This window comes from Mustela nigripes, chromosome 14 (genome assembly GCF_022355385.1).
Source record: "Mustela nigripes isolate SB6536 chromosome 14, MUSNIG.SB6536, whole genome shotgun sequence".
NCBI lineage: Eukaryota > Metazoa > Chordata > Mammalia > Carnivora > Mustelidae > Mustela > Mustela nigripes.
The window spans coordinates 34,950,674-34,969,988 of NC_081570.1; the positions used below are offsets into that span (position 1 = coordinate 34,950,674).

Genomic DNA, 19,315 nt, shown 5'->3' on the forward strand with positions numbered 1-19,315 from the left:
CCTCCTCCTCAGCAGCTTTGAGATGATCTGAGGCAAACCAAGGAGCATCCCGGATGGCCAGACCTTGTTTGGGGTCTCTTCCTTCCCCTTCCTTCCCCAAGTCAGAGGGTCAAAGATTTCTGCAGGTGCTCTTAGCCCCTCACAAGGATGGAGCAGCAGAGCCTATGGTAGTCATAGATCTGCCTGGGGGTTCTAACTGAAGTGGGACCTCTTAGGGTAGAGTCTCATGCTGGGACTTTGGGTTTTAGTTGGGGTCCTGAGACTCCAAGTCGTTTGGGGTTTTTTTTAGAAGCACAGGCAGGGACTGGGACCAAACCACTGGGCCAACTACCTCCCAAGGGTGCACTTGTATACTGGTGGCCGAAAACTCAATCTCTCAAATGTGTCTCTGATTGGAGGGTCAAAGTGCTGCTGACATCAGGGTATGGTCCAAGCAGTAAGGGCAGAGCTTGGGCTAGGTAAATAAAGGCCATCTTTCCTGTCAGCAGCGCCATGCTTTCCCAGGCCATCAGTAAATGGAATATGAGAGCTCTAAGGATTCACTGTCTTGTTCCAAGAGTAGGGCCTAAGAACTCCTTTCCCTGGGGATTAGAGGGAAGTGGGAGACTCACCCACTTCTGTAGCACATGTCACCAACCACCGCACCATCTCCCGGCGCCTCCAGTTAAGAGTTGATAAGGTCATCCTCATCACCTGAGCAAAAAAGAGGCATTTCCACTTGGCTAAGCGTAACTGTTGGACTTCTACATCCCCACATTCCCTTACCATCCATTTATGCAACAAGTGTCTATTGGTGCTTTAAACAGCCATCTCTGATAAGTACAGACAGGTTTGTTTAATTTCTGCCCACCCCTCCCACCAATCAGATAGAAGACTTCTCTGATGACCTGTAACGAAGTCCTGACTGTCACACCTTATTATTGACTTGACTTGGGAGGAATGGGGAGGGGTGGAGAGAAAATGGGGACCCGATGGAACCTAAAGCTACATTGCTTCTGGCCTTCACTTCAAAATGGAGCTCAATTTGGAGATCCTTACCTAGAAGCCTAGTCGAAAAGTTGTGTTCTGGGGACACAGAAAGAACCGGGCTTAGCTGGTTCATGCCCAGTGCCTCTTATCTTCTACCGATGATCACTACGCCAGAAGCCTAAAGCACGGATAACCTATTCCTTCTCCATACCTGTAACCCCAGCTCCAGGGCCACGTTGAGCAGGGTGCTGTCGGTACTACTATCTGTGGGAGTGGCAATCTTGAATGCATCTTGGGCCAGTTTGAAGATGAGAGAGGAAGAATGGATGTGCTTCTGTATTGCTTCCAGAATTGTTCGGAGCCTCAGAGTATCCCCTATAGGTGCAGAGAGAAGGGGCAGTGACAGGTCTTCTTTAAAGTCTCCCTGAATAGTCTACTGATCACATAGATACTGGCTGAACTGGCTGCTATCAATTTACTGAATAATTCTGAATGCTACCATCCCTTTTGGGTAGACAATCTCTGTCTCCACTAAACCCAATGAAGACTGCTTCACCAGGCACCCACATGAATTCACTTCTCACCACCTGTTCATCTGCCTCTACCCTTCACCTTCTTCCCCTTAACTCCTTAAGTGCCAGAAATAATTTTTATGAACACCTGACTTTTGAGAGTTACTTATACAGGACACAGGAAGCCACATTATTATCAAGAAATATGCTAATTCCACTGTCTGCCTCTCACTGCAGCTCCTTATGCTGTACCTTTCATCCCTGTGTTATGTTCATTCTGTAACTGGAGGCATGTACCTCCCATTTCCCTCTACCCATTTTGCTCATCCCCTTACTTCCCTCCCCTCTGGCAATCACCAGTTTGTTTTCTGTATTTATAGGTCTGTTTCTGCTTTTTGTTTATTCATTTGTTGTTTAGACTCCACATATAAGTGAAATCATATGGTAGATTTTTGTTTGTACAGATTTTAAATTTTGCATAGAATCTTTAATTCTTAAGGTGAATAATGTATGGGCCACAAATTAGGATGTTTTATGGAAGCAGATTAAAATTATGTGCAACATGAAGCAGGCCCCCTGCTGAGCAGAGAACCCGATGCGGGACTCGATCCCAGGACCCTGAGATCATGACCTGAGCCGAAGGCAGCGGCCTAATCCACTGAGCCACCCAGGCGCCCCTATCCCCTACATTAAAAAATATATATATATATTTTTATTTATTTGAGAGAGACAATGAGAGAGAGCATGAGGGAGGAGAACAGTTGGAGAAGCAGACTTCCCATGGAGCTGGGAGCCTGATGCGGGACTCAATTCCGGGACTCCAGGATCAAGACCTGAGCTGAAGGCAGTCGCTTAACCAACTGAGCCACCCAGGAGCCCCATCCCCTACATTCTGATCATTTGTTATTTTAATTTTCATTTAGTTCAAAATATTAAAAAATTTCCCAAGATTTCTTCTTTGACCTATGTGCAGTTTAGAAGTATGCTGTTTGAGCTCCATGTACTTAGGAATTTTCCAGTTATTTCTTTTTATTATTATTATGTTAGTCACAATACAGTACATCATTAGTTCTTGATGTAATTAGTGTTTCATGAGTCATTGTTTGCATAAAACACCCAGTGCTCCATGCAATACGTGCCCTCACGGGCTAACCTATTCCCCCACCTCCCTCCCCTCTAAGACCCTCAGACTGTTTCCTGGAAACAATCCAGTATTCTTCCTGTTATTGATTTCTAGTTTAATTCCACTGTGGGCTGAGAGCATACTTTGTATGATTTCTTTTAAATTACTTAGGTGTGTTTTATGGTCCAGAATGTGGTCTGTCTTGGTGAGTGTTCCATGTGAGTTTGAGAAGAATGTATATTCTGTTCTTTGATGAAGTATACTATAAATGTTAATTGGACCCAGTTCATTAATATTGCAATTTAGTTCAAGTATATCCTGATTTTCTGCCTGCTAGATTTATCAATTACTAATAGAAGAATGTTGAATTCTCCAACTATAATAGTGGATTTGTCTATTTCTCTTGACTATATCAGTTTTTGTTTCACATATTTTGGTGTTCTGTTGTTAAATGCATATTCATTAAGGATTATTTTGTCTTCTTGGAATAACCCTCTTCATCCCTGTAATTTTCCATGTTTTGAAATTTATACATATGCATATACTCCAGCTTTCTTTTGATTTGTGTTAGCATGGTATACCTTTCTCCACATTTTGTTGTTGTTGAAGAAATTGTGTTTAAGAAATATTTAAGAAATATTTTTAAAGGTGAAAATAACAAACTGGCATGCTTTCCTGGGAGAGTATCTTTTCCAGACTCTTCCTGCTTTCAGTGTGGCTAGTCTGGCAGTGAGACTATAGGGTGTGGAAAGTGAGGGCCAGAGTGTTGATATTCTGTTGGTTTAAAGCCCTGGCCTCTATTTTTTTTTTTTTTTTTTTTAAAGAGAGACAGCACAGAAGTAGGCGGAGGGGGAGAGGAAGAAAATCTCCAGTAAGTTCTATGCTCAGCACAGAGCCTGATGTAGGTCTTGATCCCATGACGATGAGATCCTGACTGGAGCCAAAATCAAGAGACAGACGTTTAACTGACTGAGGCATCCAGGCACCTGTGGCCTTTGTTTTTAGTGAGAAATATTTGAAAAGTAAAGCATATAGGCTCAGTCATAGAGAAATATCTTCCTAAAGGTACTGAGATAAAAATGAAGCCCAGTGATGTTCACTGTTTGTACTTTTGAGTCTTTTTGCTTGTTCTAGCACTCTTTCTTAGGGAGTGCTAATTCATTTAACTATCTATCTAGCTATCTAATTTGTGGTTAACATATATAGTCAAATTGCCATTTTAACCATTTTTAAGTGTACAACTGAATGGTGCTCATCATATTCAAAATGTTGTGTAAATATTACCACTATTTGTAAAATTTTTAATTTTTTCTTTTTGACAGAGAGAGAGCTATCACGCAAGTAGGCAGAGAGGCAGGCAGAGAGAAAGGGGGAAGCAGGCTCTCCACCAAGCAGAGAGCCTGATGCGGGATTCGATCCCAAGACCCTGAGATCATGACTTGAGCTGAAGGCAGAGGCTCAACCCACTGAGCCACCCAGGCACCCCTGTAAAATTTTTTAATCACCCCAAACAGAAGCCCCTGTAAAACTCTAATCTACTTTCTGTCTTTATTAATTTGCCTGTTTTAGCTATTTTCATGTAATCATATATTTAAAATTTTGTATCTGTATTATTTGACTTAGCATGTCTTCAGACATCCCCCAGGTTGTAGCATATTATCAGAATGTCATTTCTTTTCATGATTTAATATTCCATTGTGTGTATATACCACATTTTATTTATCTGTTTGTAAGCTGACAGACACTTGGGTTGTTTCCAATTTTTTGGCTGTTACGAATAATGTTGCAATGAACACTGATGTGTAAATATCTGTTTGAGTCCCTCTTTTTCATTCCTTCGGGTATATACCTAGAAATGGAATAACTGGGTTATATGGTAATTCTATCTAAAATTTTCAGGAACATGTGTACCTGGCTGACTTGGTCACTGGAGCCTGTGACTCCTGCTCTTGGGGTCATGAGTTCAGGCCCCACACTGGGTGAAGAGCTTACATTAAAGAAAAAAAAAATTAGAGGCGCCTGGGTGACTCAGTTGGTTAAGCATCTGCCTCCGACACAGGTCGTGATCTCAGGGTTCTGGGATTGATCCCTGCATTGGGCTCCCTGTTTGTGGGAAGCCTGTTTTCCCTCTCTCCCTCCCAACCCCCCCCCCCCCCCAATCAATGCTCTCTTGCTCTCTCAAATAAATAAATAAAATCTTAAAAAAAATAAAAAAGGTAAAATTTCCAGGAACAAACTATTTTCCACAACAGCTGTACCACTTTACATTCTCACTGGCAATGTACAATTCAATTTCTCCACATCCTTGCCAACACTTTATTATTATTTTTTTTTTTATAAAAGCCATCCTAGTGGGCATGAAGTAGTATCTCACTGTGGTATTGATTTGCATTTCCTTAATGACTAATGATGTTGAGTACCTTTTCATTTGCTTATTACTTATATATCTCCTTTGGAGAAATGTTTTTTCAAATCTTTTGCCCATTTAAAAATGGGTTGTCTTTCTGTTGTTGAGTTGTAGTTCTTTATAGATTTGTATATTAAGCCCTTATCAGGTATATGATTTACATATATTTTCTTCCATCCTGTAGGTTGTCTTTTTAGTTTCCTGACAATATTCATTAAAAGCTTTTAATTTTTTTCAACACTTTACTTTTAAGTCACCTCGACATACAAGGTGGGGCTCGAACTTATAACCCTGAGATCGAGTCACATGCTCCACCAATCAAGGCAGTCAGACACCCCCAAAAGCTTTTAATTTTGGTGAGGTAGAACTTATTTTTTTCCTTTGCTGTTCATCCTTTGGTGTCATATTTAAGAATTCACTGACAAGTCTGAGGTCATAAAGATTTATCCCTATATTTTCTTCTATGAAGTTTATGGCTTTAGCTCTTTTACTTAGGTCCTTCCCTTTACTTTTAGTCTGTGTCTATATATATACTTTCATTATCATTTGTTTCCATGATTTTTTTCAATTCTTCTTTAATTTCCCAGTTGACCCATTCATTCTTTAGAAGGATGCTGTTTAGTCTCCATGTATTTGGGTTCTTTCCAAACTTCCTCTTGTGGTTGAGTTCTAGCTTCAGAGCATTGTGGTCTAAAAATATGCAGGGAATGATCCCAATCTTTTGATACCGGTTGAGTCCTGATTTAGGACCGAGGATGTGATCTATTCTGGAGAATGTTCCATGTGCACTAGAGAAGAATGTGTATTCTGTTGCTTTGGGATGAAATGTTCTGAATATATCTGTGATGTCCATTTGGTCTCAGTGTGTCATTTAAGGCTTTTATTTCCTTGCTGATCTTTTGCTTGGATGATCTGTCCATTTCAGTGAGGGGAGTGTTAAAGTCCCCTACTATTATTGTATTATTGTTGATGTGTTTCTTTGATTTTGTTATTAATTGGTTTATATAGTTGGCTGCTCCCACATCGGGGGCATAGATATTTAAAATTGTTAAATCTTCTTGTTGGACAGACCCTTTGAGTATGATATAGTGTCCTTCCTCATCTCTTATTATAGTCTTTGGCTTAAAATCTAATTGATCTGATATAAGGATTGCCACTCCTGCTTTCTTATGATGTCCATTAGCATGGTAAATTCTTTTCCACCCCCTCACTTTAAATCTGGAGGTGTCTTCGGGCTTAAAATGAGTTTCTTGGAGGCAACATATAGATGGGTTTTGTTTTTTTATCCATTCTGATACCCTATGTCTTTTGATTGTGGCATTTAGCCCATTAACATTCAGGGTAACTATTGAGAGATAGGAATTTAGTGCCACTTTATTGCCTGTAAGGTGACTGTTACTGTATATTGTCTCTGCTCCTTACTGATCTACCACTTGTAGGCTCTCTCTTTGCTTAGAGGACCCCTTTCAATATTTCCTGTAGAGCTGGTTTGGTGTTTGCAAATTCTTTCAGTTGTTGTTTGTCCTGGAAGCTTTTAATCTTTCCTTCTATTTTCAATGATAGCCTAGCTGGATATAGTATTCTTGGCTGCATGTTTTTCTCGTTTAGTGCTCTGAAAATATCATGCCAGCTCTTTCTGGCCTGCCAGGTCTCTGTGGATAAGTCAGCTGCCAATCTAATATTTTTACCATTGTATGTTACAGACTTCTTTTCCCGGGCTGCTTTCAGGATTTTCTCTTTGTCACTGAGACTTGTAAATTTTACTATTAGGTGACGGGGTGTGGGCCTATTCTTATTGATTTTGAGGGGCGTTCTCTGAACCTCATGAATTTTTATGTTCGTTCCCTTTGCCATATTGAGGAAATTTTTCCCAATAATTCTCTCCAGTATACCTTCTGCTCCCCTCTCTCTTTCTTCTTCTTCTGGAATTCCAATTATTCTAATGTTGTTTCGTCTTATGGTGTTACTTATCTCTCAAATTCTCCCCTCGTGGTCCAGTAGCTGTTTGCCCCTCTTTTGCTCAGCTTCTTTATTCTCTGTCATTTGGTCTTCTATATCACTAATTCTTTCTTCTGCCTCATTTATCCTAGCAGTGAGAGCCTCCATTTTTTATTGCACCTTATTAATAGCTTTTTAAAAATTTCAACTTGGTTAGATTTTAGTTCTTTTATTTCTCCAGAAAGGGCTTTTATATCTCCCGGCTAGAGCCGGGCTAGAACCTTGAGAATTGTCATTCTGAACTCTAGATCTGACATATTACCAATGTCTGTATTGATTAGGTCCCTAGCCTTCGGTACTGCCTCTTGTTCTTTTTTTTGTGGTGAATTTTTCCGCCTTGTCATTTTGTCCAGATAAGAGTATATGAAGGAGCAAGTAAAATACTAAAAGGGTGGTAACAACCCCAGGAAAATATGCTTTAACCAAATCAGAAGAGATCCCAAATCGTGAGGGGGGGAGAAAGGGGATAAAAAGAGGTTCAAAAAGAAAGAAAGAAAAAAAGAAAAAAAAAAGAATTAAAAAAAAAGAAAACGAATAAAAAATATATAAAAAAGAAAAAATACATATATTAGATAAACTAGTTAAAAAACGTTAAAAAAGAAAAGGGTAAAAGTTTAAAAAAATTTTAGCAGAAGAAGAGAGAAAAAAAATGAAAAAGAAAAAAATTAAATTAACTGCAAGACTGAAAAAATCACAGGGAGAAAGCCATGAATTCCGTGCTTTGCTTTCTCCTCCTCTGGAATTCTGCTGTTCTCCTTGGTATTGAAACCGCACTCTTTGGTAGGTGAACTTGGTCTTGGCTGGATTTCTTGTTGATCTTCTGGTGTAGTGATTCTCAAGTGTCTTTGCCCCGGGCGGAATTGCACCGCCCTTACCAGGGGCCGCTTGGGTTTGCTCTCAGGAGCTTTTGTTCCCTGAGCGCTTTCCGTAGAGTTCCGGAGGACGGGAATACAAATGGCAGCCTCCTTGTCTCCGGCCCGGAGGACCCGAGAGCCTGGAGCCCCACTCCTCAGTGCGCCCTCAGAGAACAGCGCCCAGTTACTCCTGTCTGCCTGACCTCCGGCTGCGCTCTGAGCTCACCGAGACTGCGACCGGTTCAAGGTAACACCAAGCTGTGATCTTACTGTCGGCTCTGTCTCTGTAGCCGGCTTTCTCGTTCCAATACCCTCAAGCTCTGCGACACTCAGACACTCCCGATCCTTCTGTGACCCTGTGGGACCTGAGGCCACGCTGACCCCGCGTGGGCTTCGCCCCGGTTTAGCCTCTGGAGCGATGTCCCTCAGCGGAACAGACTTGTCCTGATTTTGTGCTCCGTTGCTCCGCCGCTTGCCGGGAGCCGGCCCCTCCCCCTGGGGTCTATCTTCCCGTTGCTTTGGATTCACTTCTCCGCCGGTCCTACCTTTCAAAAAGTGGTTGTTTTTCTGTTTCCAGAATTGCTGTTCTTCTTCTCTTCGATCTGCCGATGGATTTTCAGGTGTTTGCAATCTTTAGATAAGCTATCTAGCTGATCTCCTGCTAGCCGATGTAGTCTCAGCCTGCTACTTCTCCGCCATCTTGACTCCTCCCTCTGTGTCTATATATATATATATATTTAAAGTTTTTTATTTATTTGACAAAGAGACAGATCACAAGTAGGCAGAGAGGCAGTCAGAGAGAGAGGGGGAAGCAGGCTCCCCGCTGAGCAGAGAGCCCAATGCGTGACTCTGATCCTGTGTCTTTATATTTAAACCGGTTTCTTGCAGACAACAGTTTCTATTAAAGATTTTTATATATTTTTTAAGATTTATCCATGGGGAAAAAAATGGGGAGCCTGGGTGGCTCAGTGGCTTAAAGCCTCTGTCTTCAGCTCAGATCATGATCCCAGGATCTTGGGATTGAACCCCGCATCGGGCTCTCTGCTCAGCAGGGAGCCTGCTTCCTCCCCTCTCTCTGTCTGCTTCTCTGCCTACTTGTGATCTCTGTCTGTCAAATATAATAAATAAATAAATAAATAAATAAATAAATAAGATTTATCCATGGGGAAAGGTAGGGACAGAGAGAAAGGGAGAGAACTCTCAAGCAGGCTCCCTGCTGAGCATGGAGCCTGATCCAGGGCTGGATCCTAGCACACTGAGATCATGACCCAAGTGGAAATCAAGAGTTGGATGCTCAACTGACTGAGCCACCCAGGAGCTCCAGTCTCTATCTTTTATTTATTTATAAAAAGATTTTATTTATTTATTTGACAGAGAGAGAGTGCACAAGTGGGCAGAGAAGCAGCGGGGGTGGGGTGGGGTGGGGGGGAGCAGGCCCCACCGAGCAGAGAGCCCAATGCAGGGCTTGATCCCAGGACCCTGGGAGGGATCATGACCTGAATCGAAGGCAGAGGCCTAGGCACCACTCCAGTCTCTATCTTTTAATTGGCATATTTAGACCATAACATTTAAAGTGATTACTGATATAGTTGGAATAATATCTACCATATTTATTAACTATTTTCTATTCATACTTGTTCGTTTTTTTTCATTTTTGTCTTTTTTTAAGATTTTATTTATTTACTCGACAGAGAGATAGAGAGAGAGCACAAGTAGGCAGAGAGGAAGGTGGAGGGGAGAAGCAGGCTTCCCACTGAGTGGGGAGCCCCATGCAGGGCTCTATCCCAGGACTCTGAGATCATGACCTGAGCCAAGGCAGCCACTTTAACCAACTGAGCCACCCAGGTACCCCCTTTTTAAAAAAATCTGCTCCCTTTTTGGCCATCTCTGGCTTACACTGATCTCTTTTTATTTAATTTTCTCTCTTATCAATTATACTTCTCTCAAAAATTCTTTTAGCATTTGCCCTAGAGTTGCAGTATACATTTACAATGAATCTAAGTTCAGTTTTAAATAACTATAAGTTCATAAGATGCCTTATAATAGTATTCTCAATTTTTTCCTTTCCTTCTGTAACATCATTGCTGTCATTCATTTCACTTATCTTTAGGCTATAATTACTCAATATATTGCTACTATTATTTAAAATTTCTTAAAAGTTTGTTTGTTTGTTTTTTATAGGGAGGAAGAGAGAGAGAATATCTTAAGCAGGTTCCACGTCCATCATGGAGCCAGAAGCAGCACTCGACCTTACAACCTTGAGATCATGACCCAAGCTGAAATCAAGAGTTGGATGCTTAACTGAGCTAACCATGTGCCCCTAAAATTTTATTTTTATGTAATCTCTACACCCAACATAGGGCTCAAACTTACAAACCCGAGATCAAGAGTCACATGTATCAACTGAGCCAGCCAGGTGCCCCTGCTATTATTATTTTACTTTAAACAAGCAGTTTTCTATTAGTTTAAGTAAGAATTTAAAAAAAAGAGCCCAAAGGTTTTATTTTACCTTTATTTGTCTCTTTTCTAACATTCTTCCTTTCTTTATGTAGATCTGAGTTTTACATCTCTATTATTTTCCTTTTCTCTGAAGGACTTCTTTTTTGTTTATAAGTTTTTTTTTTCTTTAAAGATTTTATTTATTTATTTGATAGACAGAGATCACCAGTAGTCAGAGAGGCAGGCAGAGAGAGAGAGGAGGAAGCAGGTTCCCTGCTGAGCAGAGACCCCCCAATGCGGGGCTTGATCCCAGGACCCTGAGACCATGACCTGAGCCAAAGGCAGAGGCTTTAACCCACTGAGCCACCCAGGCGCCCCTCTCTGAAGGACTTCTTGCAAAGAAGGTCTATCAGCAATAAACTTCTCAGTTTTTGTCTGAGAAAGTATTTCTCTTTTATTTCTGGAGGATAGTTTATTTGGATACAAAATTCTGTTTTTTTTTTTTTTTTTTTTAACACCTTACATATTTCACTTCATTCTCTTCTTGCTTACGTGGGTTTGTGAAGTGATGTAATTCTTATCCTTGTTTCTCTATAGGTAAGGTAGTTTTGTTCTCTGGCTTCTTTCAAGATTTCTTGGTCTTTGGTTTTCTGCAGTTTGAGTATGATGTTTAGGAGAAAATTGTTTGGTGTTCATACTTGGTTTTCTCTGAGCTTCCTGGATCTGTGTTCTGGTGTCTGTCACTAACTGGAAAATTCTGAGCCATTATTACTTCAAATATTTCTTTTGCTCCTTTAGTTCTTCTCCTAGTATTCCCATCATGTATATGTTGGGTATCTTTTCTTTTTTCTTTCTTTCTTTTTTTTTAAGATTTTATTTATTTATCAGAGAGAGTGGGCGAGAGAGCAAGCACAGGCAGACATAATGGCAGGCAGAGGCAGAGGGAGAAGCAGGCTCCCGGTCGAGCAAGGAGCCCGATGCGGGACTCGATCCCAGGACGTTGGGATCATGACCTGAGCCAAAGGCAGCTGCTTAACCAACTGAGCCACCCAGGCGTCCCTCTTTTTTTTTTTTTTTAAAGATTTTATTTATTTATTTGACAGAGAGAGATCACAAGTAGGCAGAGAGGCAGGCAGAGAGAGAGGAGGAAGCAGGCTCCCTGCTGAGCAGAGAGCCTGATGCGGGACCCTGAGATCATGACCCGAGCCGAAGGCAGCAGCTTAACCCACTGAGCCACCCAGGCGCCCCGGGTATCTTTTCTAATTGTCCTACAGTTCTCAGATATTCTATTCTTAGGTACCCCATCCCATCATTTTAAAAAATCTTTGCATTTTGATTTAAGCAGTTTCTATTGACATTTATAATTTAAGAATTTGGAAATATTCACATGGTTCAATGTTAAAATGACACAAAAGGTAAATAATTAAAAGTTCTTTCTTCCCCTCACCTCTGATGCTCATTCACCCACTTCTAACCCTATATGCAGTCAATATTATGAGTTCTTGAATTACCTTCCAGAATACTCTACGGATAATAAGAAAATACATTATCTAGTTCCTCTCCTTAAAAACAAACAAACAAAAAACCCCACAAATGGTAGCCTAGTATACAAAGATTTGCATGTTTCCCCCCACCCTCCACATATCAACATATCTTGGAGATTCTTCCACATCAGTATATAAAGCTCTTCTTTCCTATTAAATGGCTGCATAATATTCCATTTATGGATGTACAGATTCACAACTCCTTATTCAAAACCCTTTGAATGTGTTTTGGAATTCAGAATTTTTTTTACAGAAAGATAATTTATGTATGCATTATACATAATCTTTGCAGTGGGCTTGGGGCAAGATCCCATAATTAAACACACTGTGAATGAATAAATATTCACACTAGTTGGGATGAAGAGCAAAATAAGTATTGCTATTTATCAATAACAGCTTTAAACTGAGAAACGAAATGATGTGATATAGACCATAAATACTTGGTATTCTTTATTTCTAAGAAAACATTCAATAAAACCTAAAACCTAAAACCAAACTAAATATTTCTACATACACATGCCTAAATATTTGCTACATTTGGTTTCTCGAGGATCTTGGACAAAAGGTTTCATCAGGTTTGTTATTATTGTCACCAAAGATTAGAATTAGGTATTTAATGATGGACCAGGAATGGGGTTCTTTAATGATAAAGCAATACTACACTATAATAGATGTCCTTTAAAAATGTGTAGTTCTAGGGTAATGTATCTAATATGGTTTTCTAGATAAGCAGTCTGCTTAATTAAGTAAGCAGATTTAAGATCTTCACTGCTAAATGCATATTATTCAAGGCCAAGTAAATGCTCATACATTTCCCCCGTATTACCTATGGAGATTTTTTCCATCTGTTATATCTCACTACTAGTCTCATGCTTCTTTGGGTTAACACCATTTTAGCAATTTTTCTATCTTGCAAGAAATGTACAATAGGCACATACTTTATTCAGTATTTTTTTGATATCTGATTGCTCTATCTCAGTGATTCTACAACCTTAGTGAACATAAAAGTCATCTTGAGAATTTGTTTAAATATAGATTTTTGGGCTTCACCCACAGAGATTCTGGAATTCTGGGAATTCTGGGAATTCACATTTCTAACAAGCTTCCAGTTGTTATCAATGTTGTTTGTCCACTGACTACACTTTCAGTAGCAAAGTTCTGACTTATTTAGATTTCTAGTCAATAAAATTCTAGTGTCTACTTTTTTGTTGACTTCATGGTAGGTAGAAGCTTCTTCATCATAGATATTCAGATATTTTATACTATGATGCTTCTTAAATTTCCACAGCCAATTCTGATATTTTATATTCACCTTAAATATGTTCAGTCCTTCATGACATAGTCTAGCTTTTTTCATGACCAAAACCCAATCAGGGGCATAGTCACACTACTTCATTGTTGAATCTATACAATCATGGTCATTTCAGCATCTTCATTTTTCCCCCTCTGAAATCTGTTCTTCATTAGTTCTGGTCAAATTGGTGAAACTTCAACACTATATTTTTCAAGTCATATGTTGTGTTAATTCTCACACCCTATTCTTTAGTAAGATGCCTCACAGACATACCTGGTTAAGCTTCTACACTAACTCTTTGTTCTGTGCTACTGAAAATGATGGATGCTTCCATTTCTTCTTATTCTTATCTTCAATTTTCTGGACATTTTTACAGGACAATTAAACTCAAATGGACAAAATGACAACAACACAAACAAAGAAGGCAACACATTACTGGTGAACAGCAAAGATATATGTGACTAAGAGTGCTGAGGAACAACTAATGCCTAATGTCAGTGGAGGTGAGGTTTTGCTGTGAATCTTAAAAAAAGTTTGGATTTTCAAAGTTTTTCAGATTTTGGAATTCCATGTTAGAGATTTTGGACATAATATACTTAATCAGCCTCCTATTGATGAATACTTAGAATATTTCAAATATTTCACAATTAAAAACAACACTGGACCAAATAACCTAGTGCAAACATCATTTCACGTTTGGGCATAAATACATTTGTAAGATAAAATCCTGGAAATGAATTGCACAAAGGATATGTGCACTGTAATTTTCATATATATGCCAAATTGCCCTCCACAAAGGATTACCAATCTATATTCCCAGTCCACACCTTTGCAAGCACAATGTTTTATCAAAATGTTTTCTTTTATTTTGAAATAACTTCAAGCTTACAGAAATGTTTCAAGAATAGTACAGAGAGATCTTTTCTTACCCCTGAAGAATTCAAAAGTAATGATACCCTATCACTCCTGAATAGTCTACACTTCTGGCAAGCAAGGAAACTCTTCTACATACCCATAATACAACCATCAAAATAAGGAAATTAATATTGATATATTACTACCATCTACCACAGATCCTATTCAAGTTTCACCAATTGTTCCAATAATGTACTTTATAGCAAAGAGATTTCAAACAAGATCATATGTTGTATTTAATTTTTCCTATCTCTTTAGTCTTTGTCATTTTGGAAAAATTCTTCAGTCTTCCCTTGACATTCATGACCTTGACACTCTGCAGATTAAATTAGTTATTTTGTAAGTATGCCCTTCGATCTGGGTATGTCTGATGTTTCCTGAAGTTCTTATAGCTTCCTAACTGGTGATATATAATTTTGACTTGACCCATTTCTGATGGTCTTAACTGTGATCATTTGATTAAAGTGATGTCTGCCAACTTTCTCTACTGTAAAGTTACACATTATCCCTTTGTGATTGACAAGTATTTTGTGGAAACATACTTTGAGATAATGTAAATATCCTTAATCAAATGTTCACCCACTAGTTTTAGCATCCATTGATGTTTCTAGGCTGAACTAAGTATTATATATAAATACAGTCTCTCTCTCTCTCCCCCTCTAAATGCTATATTCTCATTTCATCATTCTTTCCACAATCATCAGCTGGCATTCTACTCTATTCTTATTTGCTCAAACCAGTATAAAACTCATGGATAAAACTATTTTATTCAATGAGTTATAATAAGTTGTCATCATTACTTAACTATGCATTTATTTATAGCTTTATTGAGGTATAACTGACATATAATCATCACATATTTTAAAATGTAAAACTTGATAAATTTTGACATATGTATACCCCCAAGAAACTATCATTACAGTCAAGATAATGAACATACACATCACCCCCAAAGTTTCCTTGTCACCTTTGGTGATCCCTTTTTCCCTTCCAACATAGCTTGCCCCAGCTCCCATTCCTGTGAGACTCCTGATCTTCTTTCTGTCACTATTGTGTGCATTTTCTAGAATTTTATATAAATGGAATAAAACAATATGTAGTTTTTACTTTGGTCTAGCTCCTTTCACTTAGCAATAATTATTTTGAGATTCACCCATGTTGTAGTGTGTATCAACTTTTATTCCTTTTCATTTGAATATTTGTAGTATTCTACCGTATGGTTATATCACAGTTTGTTTATCTGTTCACCTATGGATGTGTATTTGGATTGTTTCCAGTTACTGGTTATTAAAAGGAAAGCTGCCATGAACATTCATATTAAATAATTTGTACAGATATGTACTTTCCTTTCTTTGCATAATATCTAGGAATGCAATGGCTGGACTGTATGTATAAGAGTTCATTTAACTTTTAGGAAATTATGAAATGGTTTCTCAAAGTGGTTTTGCCACTTAAGTTCCTGCAAGTTAGTATATGAAGGCTCCACTTGCTCCACATCCTTGCTAGTCCTTGCTATAGGTTTTTGTTTTTTGTTTTTATTTAGCCATTTTCTTATTGTGATTCTATTGCATTTCCCTAAGAACTAACAATATTGAACATTTTTTCATGTGTTTATTTTCCATCAGAGTATCTTCTTTGGCAGAGTATCTCTTCATATCTTTGCTCATTTAAAAAGTGGGTTATTCATTTTCTTATTACGGAGTTTTGAGAATTCTTTACATATTCTGGAGGCAAGTCTTTTTTTTTTTTTTTTTTTAAAGATTTTGTTTATTTATTTGACAGACAGAGATCACAAGTAGGCAGAGAGGCAAGCAGAGAGAGAGGAGGAAGCAGGCTCCCTGCTGAGCAGAGAGCCTGATGCGGGGCTCGATCCCAGGACCTTGAGACCATGACCTGAGCCGAAGGCGAGGCTTAACCCACTGAGCCACCCAGGCGCCCCTGGAGGCAAGTCTTTTATGAGATATATGATTTGTAAATATTTCTCCCATCTGTGGCTTATCTTTTCTTTCTCAATAGAGACTTCATAAAGCAAAAGTTCTTAATTTTGGTTAAGTCCAATTTATCAATTTTTTCTTTTATGGATTGTACTTTTAATGTTTTATCTCCAAAATCTTTGCTTACCAAAAAAGGAAAATGATTTTCCTAATATTTTCTTCTAAAAGTTTTATAGTTTTAGTTTTTTACATTTAGATCCTTGATCCATCATAAGTTAATTTTTGTATATGTTGTAATATTTGTTGAAAAGACCATCATTTTTCTCAACAGAATTGGCTTTGCCCTTTATTGAAAAAACCTGACCACATATATATGAGTCTACTTTGGGACTATCCTTTTTCATTGATTTGTTGTCTAGCTTAACACCAATAATCCTATTTTGAATACTACAGCTTTATAATAAGTCTTGAAATCAGGTAGTGTTAGTCTTAATACTTTTATTTTTCTTTTGAGAAGTTGTTTTTATTTTTTATTTTTTTATTTTTTAAATTTTTTTTAGATTTTTTAATTTATTTCAGAGAGAGAGATCACAAGTAGGCAGATAGACAGGCAGAGAGAGAGAGAGGAGGAAGCAGTCTCCCTGCTGAGCAGAGAGCCCAATGCGGGGCTCGATCCCAGGACCCTGGGATCATGACCTGAGCCGAAGGCAGAGGCTTTAACCCACTGAGCCACCCAGGCGCCCCTGAGAAGTTGTTTTTGGCTATTCTAGGTCCTCTGCATTTTCATACAAATTTTACAATCGGATAGCCAGTATCTATCCCAAAGGCTGTTGGGATTTTGACTGGAATTGCATTGAATCTATACATCAATTTGTAAAAAATCAACATTTAATAATGTTGAGTCTTCTAATCCATTAAATGTAGTATGTCTTTCCATTTACTTAGGTCTTCTTTCATTTCTCTCAGCAGTATTTTATGATTTTCATTGTATAGGTTTTAGACATCTTTTGTCAAGTTTATTTTCAAGTATTTCATATTTTCTTTACACTATTTTAATAGTAATTTTTAAAATTTCAATTTCTGATTGTTCATTGCTGGCATATTGATTTCTATATATTGATCTTGTATCCTGCAACCTTGCTAAATTCATTATTAATTCTAATAGCTTCTTAGAGATTTCATAGGATTTTTCTACATAGATGAGCATGTCATCTGAGAATAAAGACAGTTTTACTTCTTCCTTTTCTTTTTACAAAATATTTTATTTTAAAGTAATATCTTCACCCAATGTGGGGCTTGAACCCACAACCCAGAGATCAAGAATAGCATGCTCCATCAACTGAGCCAGCCAGGCACCCCTACTTCTTCCTTTCTAATCTGGGTATCTTTTATTATTATCTTTTATTGTCTTATTGTACTGGATAGAACCACCAGTTTGATATTGAATGAACAATATCTTTGCCTTGTTCCTGATGTTAGGAAGAAAGGATTCAATCATTTACCATTAAGTATAAGAGTAGTTGTATCTTAGATATCCTTTATCATGTTGAGGAAGTTTATTTCTTTTCCTAGTTTAAGAGTTTTTAATGTTCTTATTAGGGATTAATGTTAGATTTTTTAAAATCCTTTTTCTGTATTATTAAAATGATAAAATAACCCATGGGTTTTCGTTTTTACTCTATTAGTACGGTGAATCACAATGATTGATTTTTGAATGTTAAACTAACCTTACATTCTTGAGATAAATCCTACTTTGTTGTGATGTTTTATCTTTTTAAAATATATTATTGGATCAAGCTGTAACATTTTTATTAAGAATTTTTATACCTGGGGTCGCCTGGGTGGCTCAGTGGGTTAAGCCTCTGCCTTCAGCTCAGGTCATGTTCCCAGGGTCCTGGGATGGAGTACCGCATCAGGCTCTCTGCTCAGCGGGGAGCCTGCTTCCCTCTCTCTCTCTTTACCTGCCTCTCTGCCTACTTGTTATCTGTTTGTCAAATAAATAAATAAAATCTTAAAAAAAAAAAAAAGAATTTTTATACCTGGGGTGCCTGAGTAGCTCAGTGGGCTAAAGCCTCTACCTTCGGCTCAGGTCTCTATCAAATAAATAAATAAAATCTCAAAAAAAAAAAAAAAAGAATTTTTATACCTATGACCATAAGGATATTATTAGTTTGTAGTCTTCTTAGGATTTTTGACTGGTTTTGGTATCAGAGTAATGTTGGCTTCATAGATTTAGCTGGGAAATATTTCCTCCTCTTCAATTTTCTGGAAAAGTTTGTATGGAATTGTTATGTTTTCCTTAAATAGTTGGTAGAAGTTACCAGTGAAACCATATAGGCCTGGATTTTTTTTTTGTAGAAAGGTTTTTAACTACAATTCAGTTCTTTTTGATGTTCAATTCTATTTATTATTTTTGTGATAAAATATATATAACATAAAATTCAACATTCTAACCATTTAAGGGTACAATTCAATGACATTAAATCCATTCACAATGTTGTACATTATGGCCACTATGCATTTCCAGAACTTTGATCATCCCAAATAGAAACTCTGTACTCATTAAATAATAACTAACTTCCCCAGGCTCTGTGTCCTACTTTCTGTCTCTATGAATTTCTCCTCTGTTTTGCTTTCTGTCCCTTTGAATTTATGATATTAACTGTGGCCACTTTACTCAAGTGATGTCTACCAGGTTGCTCTATAGTAGACTTGTACTTTTTTCCTTTGTGATTGATTAAGTGCTTTGTAGAGAGATACTTTGGGACTACATAGATATCCCCTTCCTAATAAAATGCCCTCTAGTTTAGCAACCACTGATGTTTCCCTGCTGTGGCAGTTCTAGGTACCTCATATAAGCAGAATCATATAATATTTCTCCTTTTGTGTCTGTTTTATTTCACTTAGCATGTTTTCAAGGCCCATCCATGTTGTAGTATGTATCAGAATTCTATTCTTTTTTATTGCCAAATTAATATTCCATTGAATGCATAGATCACATTTTGTTTATCTCTCCATCTGTTTATAGATGCATTTCCAACTTTTTGCTACTGTGAATAATGCTGCCATGAACACTGATGTACAAGTATCCGAGTCCAAGTTTTTGTTTCTTTTGGGTATATACCTAGATCATCTTTATTCTTTTTTTTTTTTTTTTTAAGATTTTTTTTTTTAAATTTATTTGACAGACAGATCACAAGTAGGCAGAGAGGCAGGCAGAGAGAGAGAGAGGAGAAGGAGGCAGGCTCCCTGCTGAGCAGAGAGCCCGATGTGAGGCTCCATCCCAGGACCCTGGGATCATGACCTGAGCCGAAGGCAGAGGCTAT

The 19,315-nt window shown here is 38.0% G+C and overlaps 1 protein-coding gene across 1 annotated transcript in view; it reads right to left on the minus strand.

Moving 5' to 3' along the window:
• ZSWIM5 (zinc finger SWIM-type containing 5) overlaps positions 1–19,315 on the minus strand; it is a 218,529-nt gene that overhangs the window by 2,999 nt on the left and 196,215 nt on the right. The window contains exons 12-13 of the mRNA XM_059374562.1: positions 1,181–1,344; positions 612–693 (exon numbers count right to left, since the gene is read on the minus strand). Of these exons, the coding sequence (XP_059230545.1) occupies positions 612–693; positions 1,181–1,344 (246 nt within the window). The remainder of the gene's footprint in view (positions 1–611; positions 694–1,180; positions 1,345–19,315) is intronic.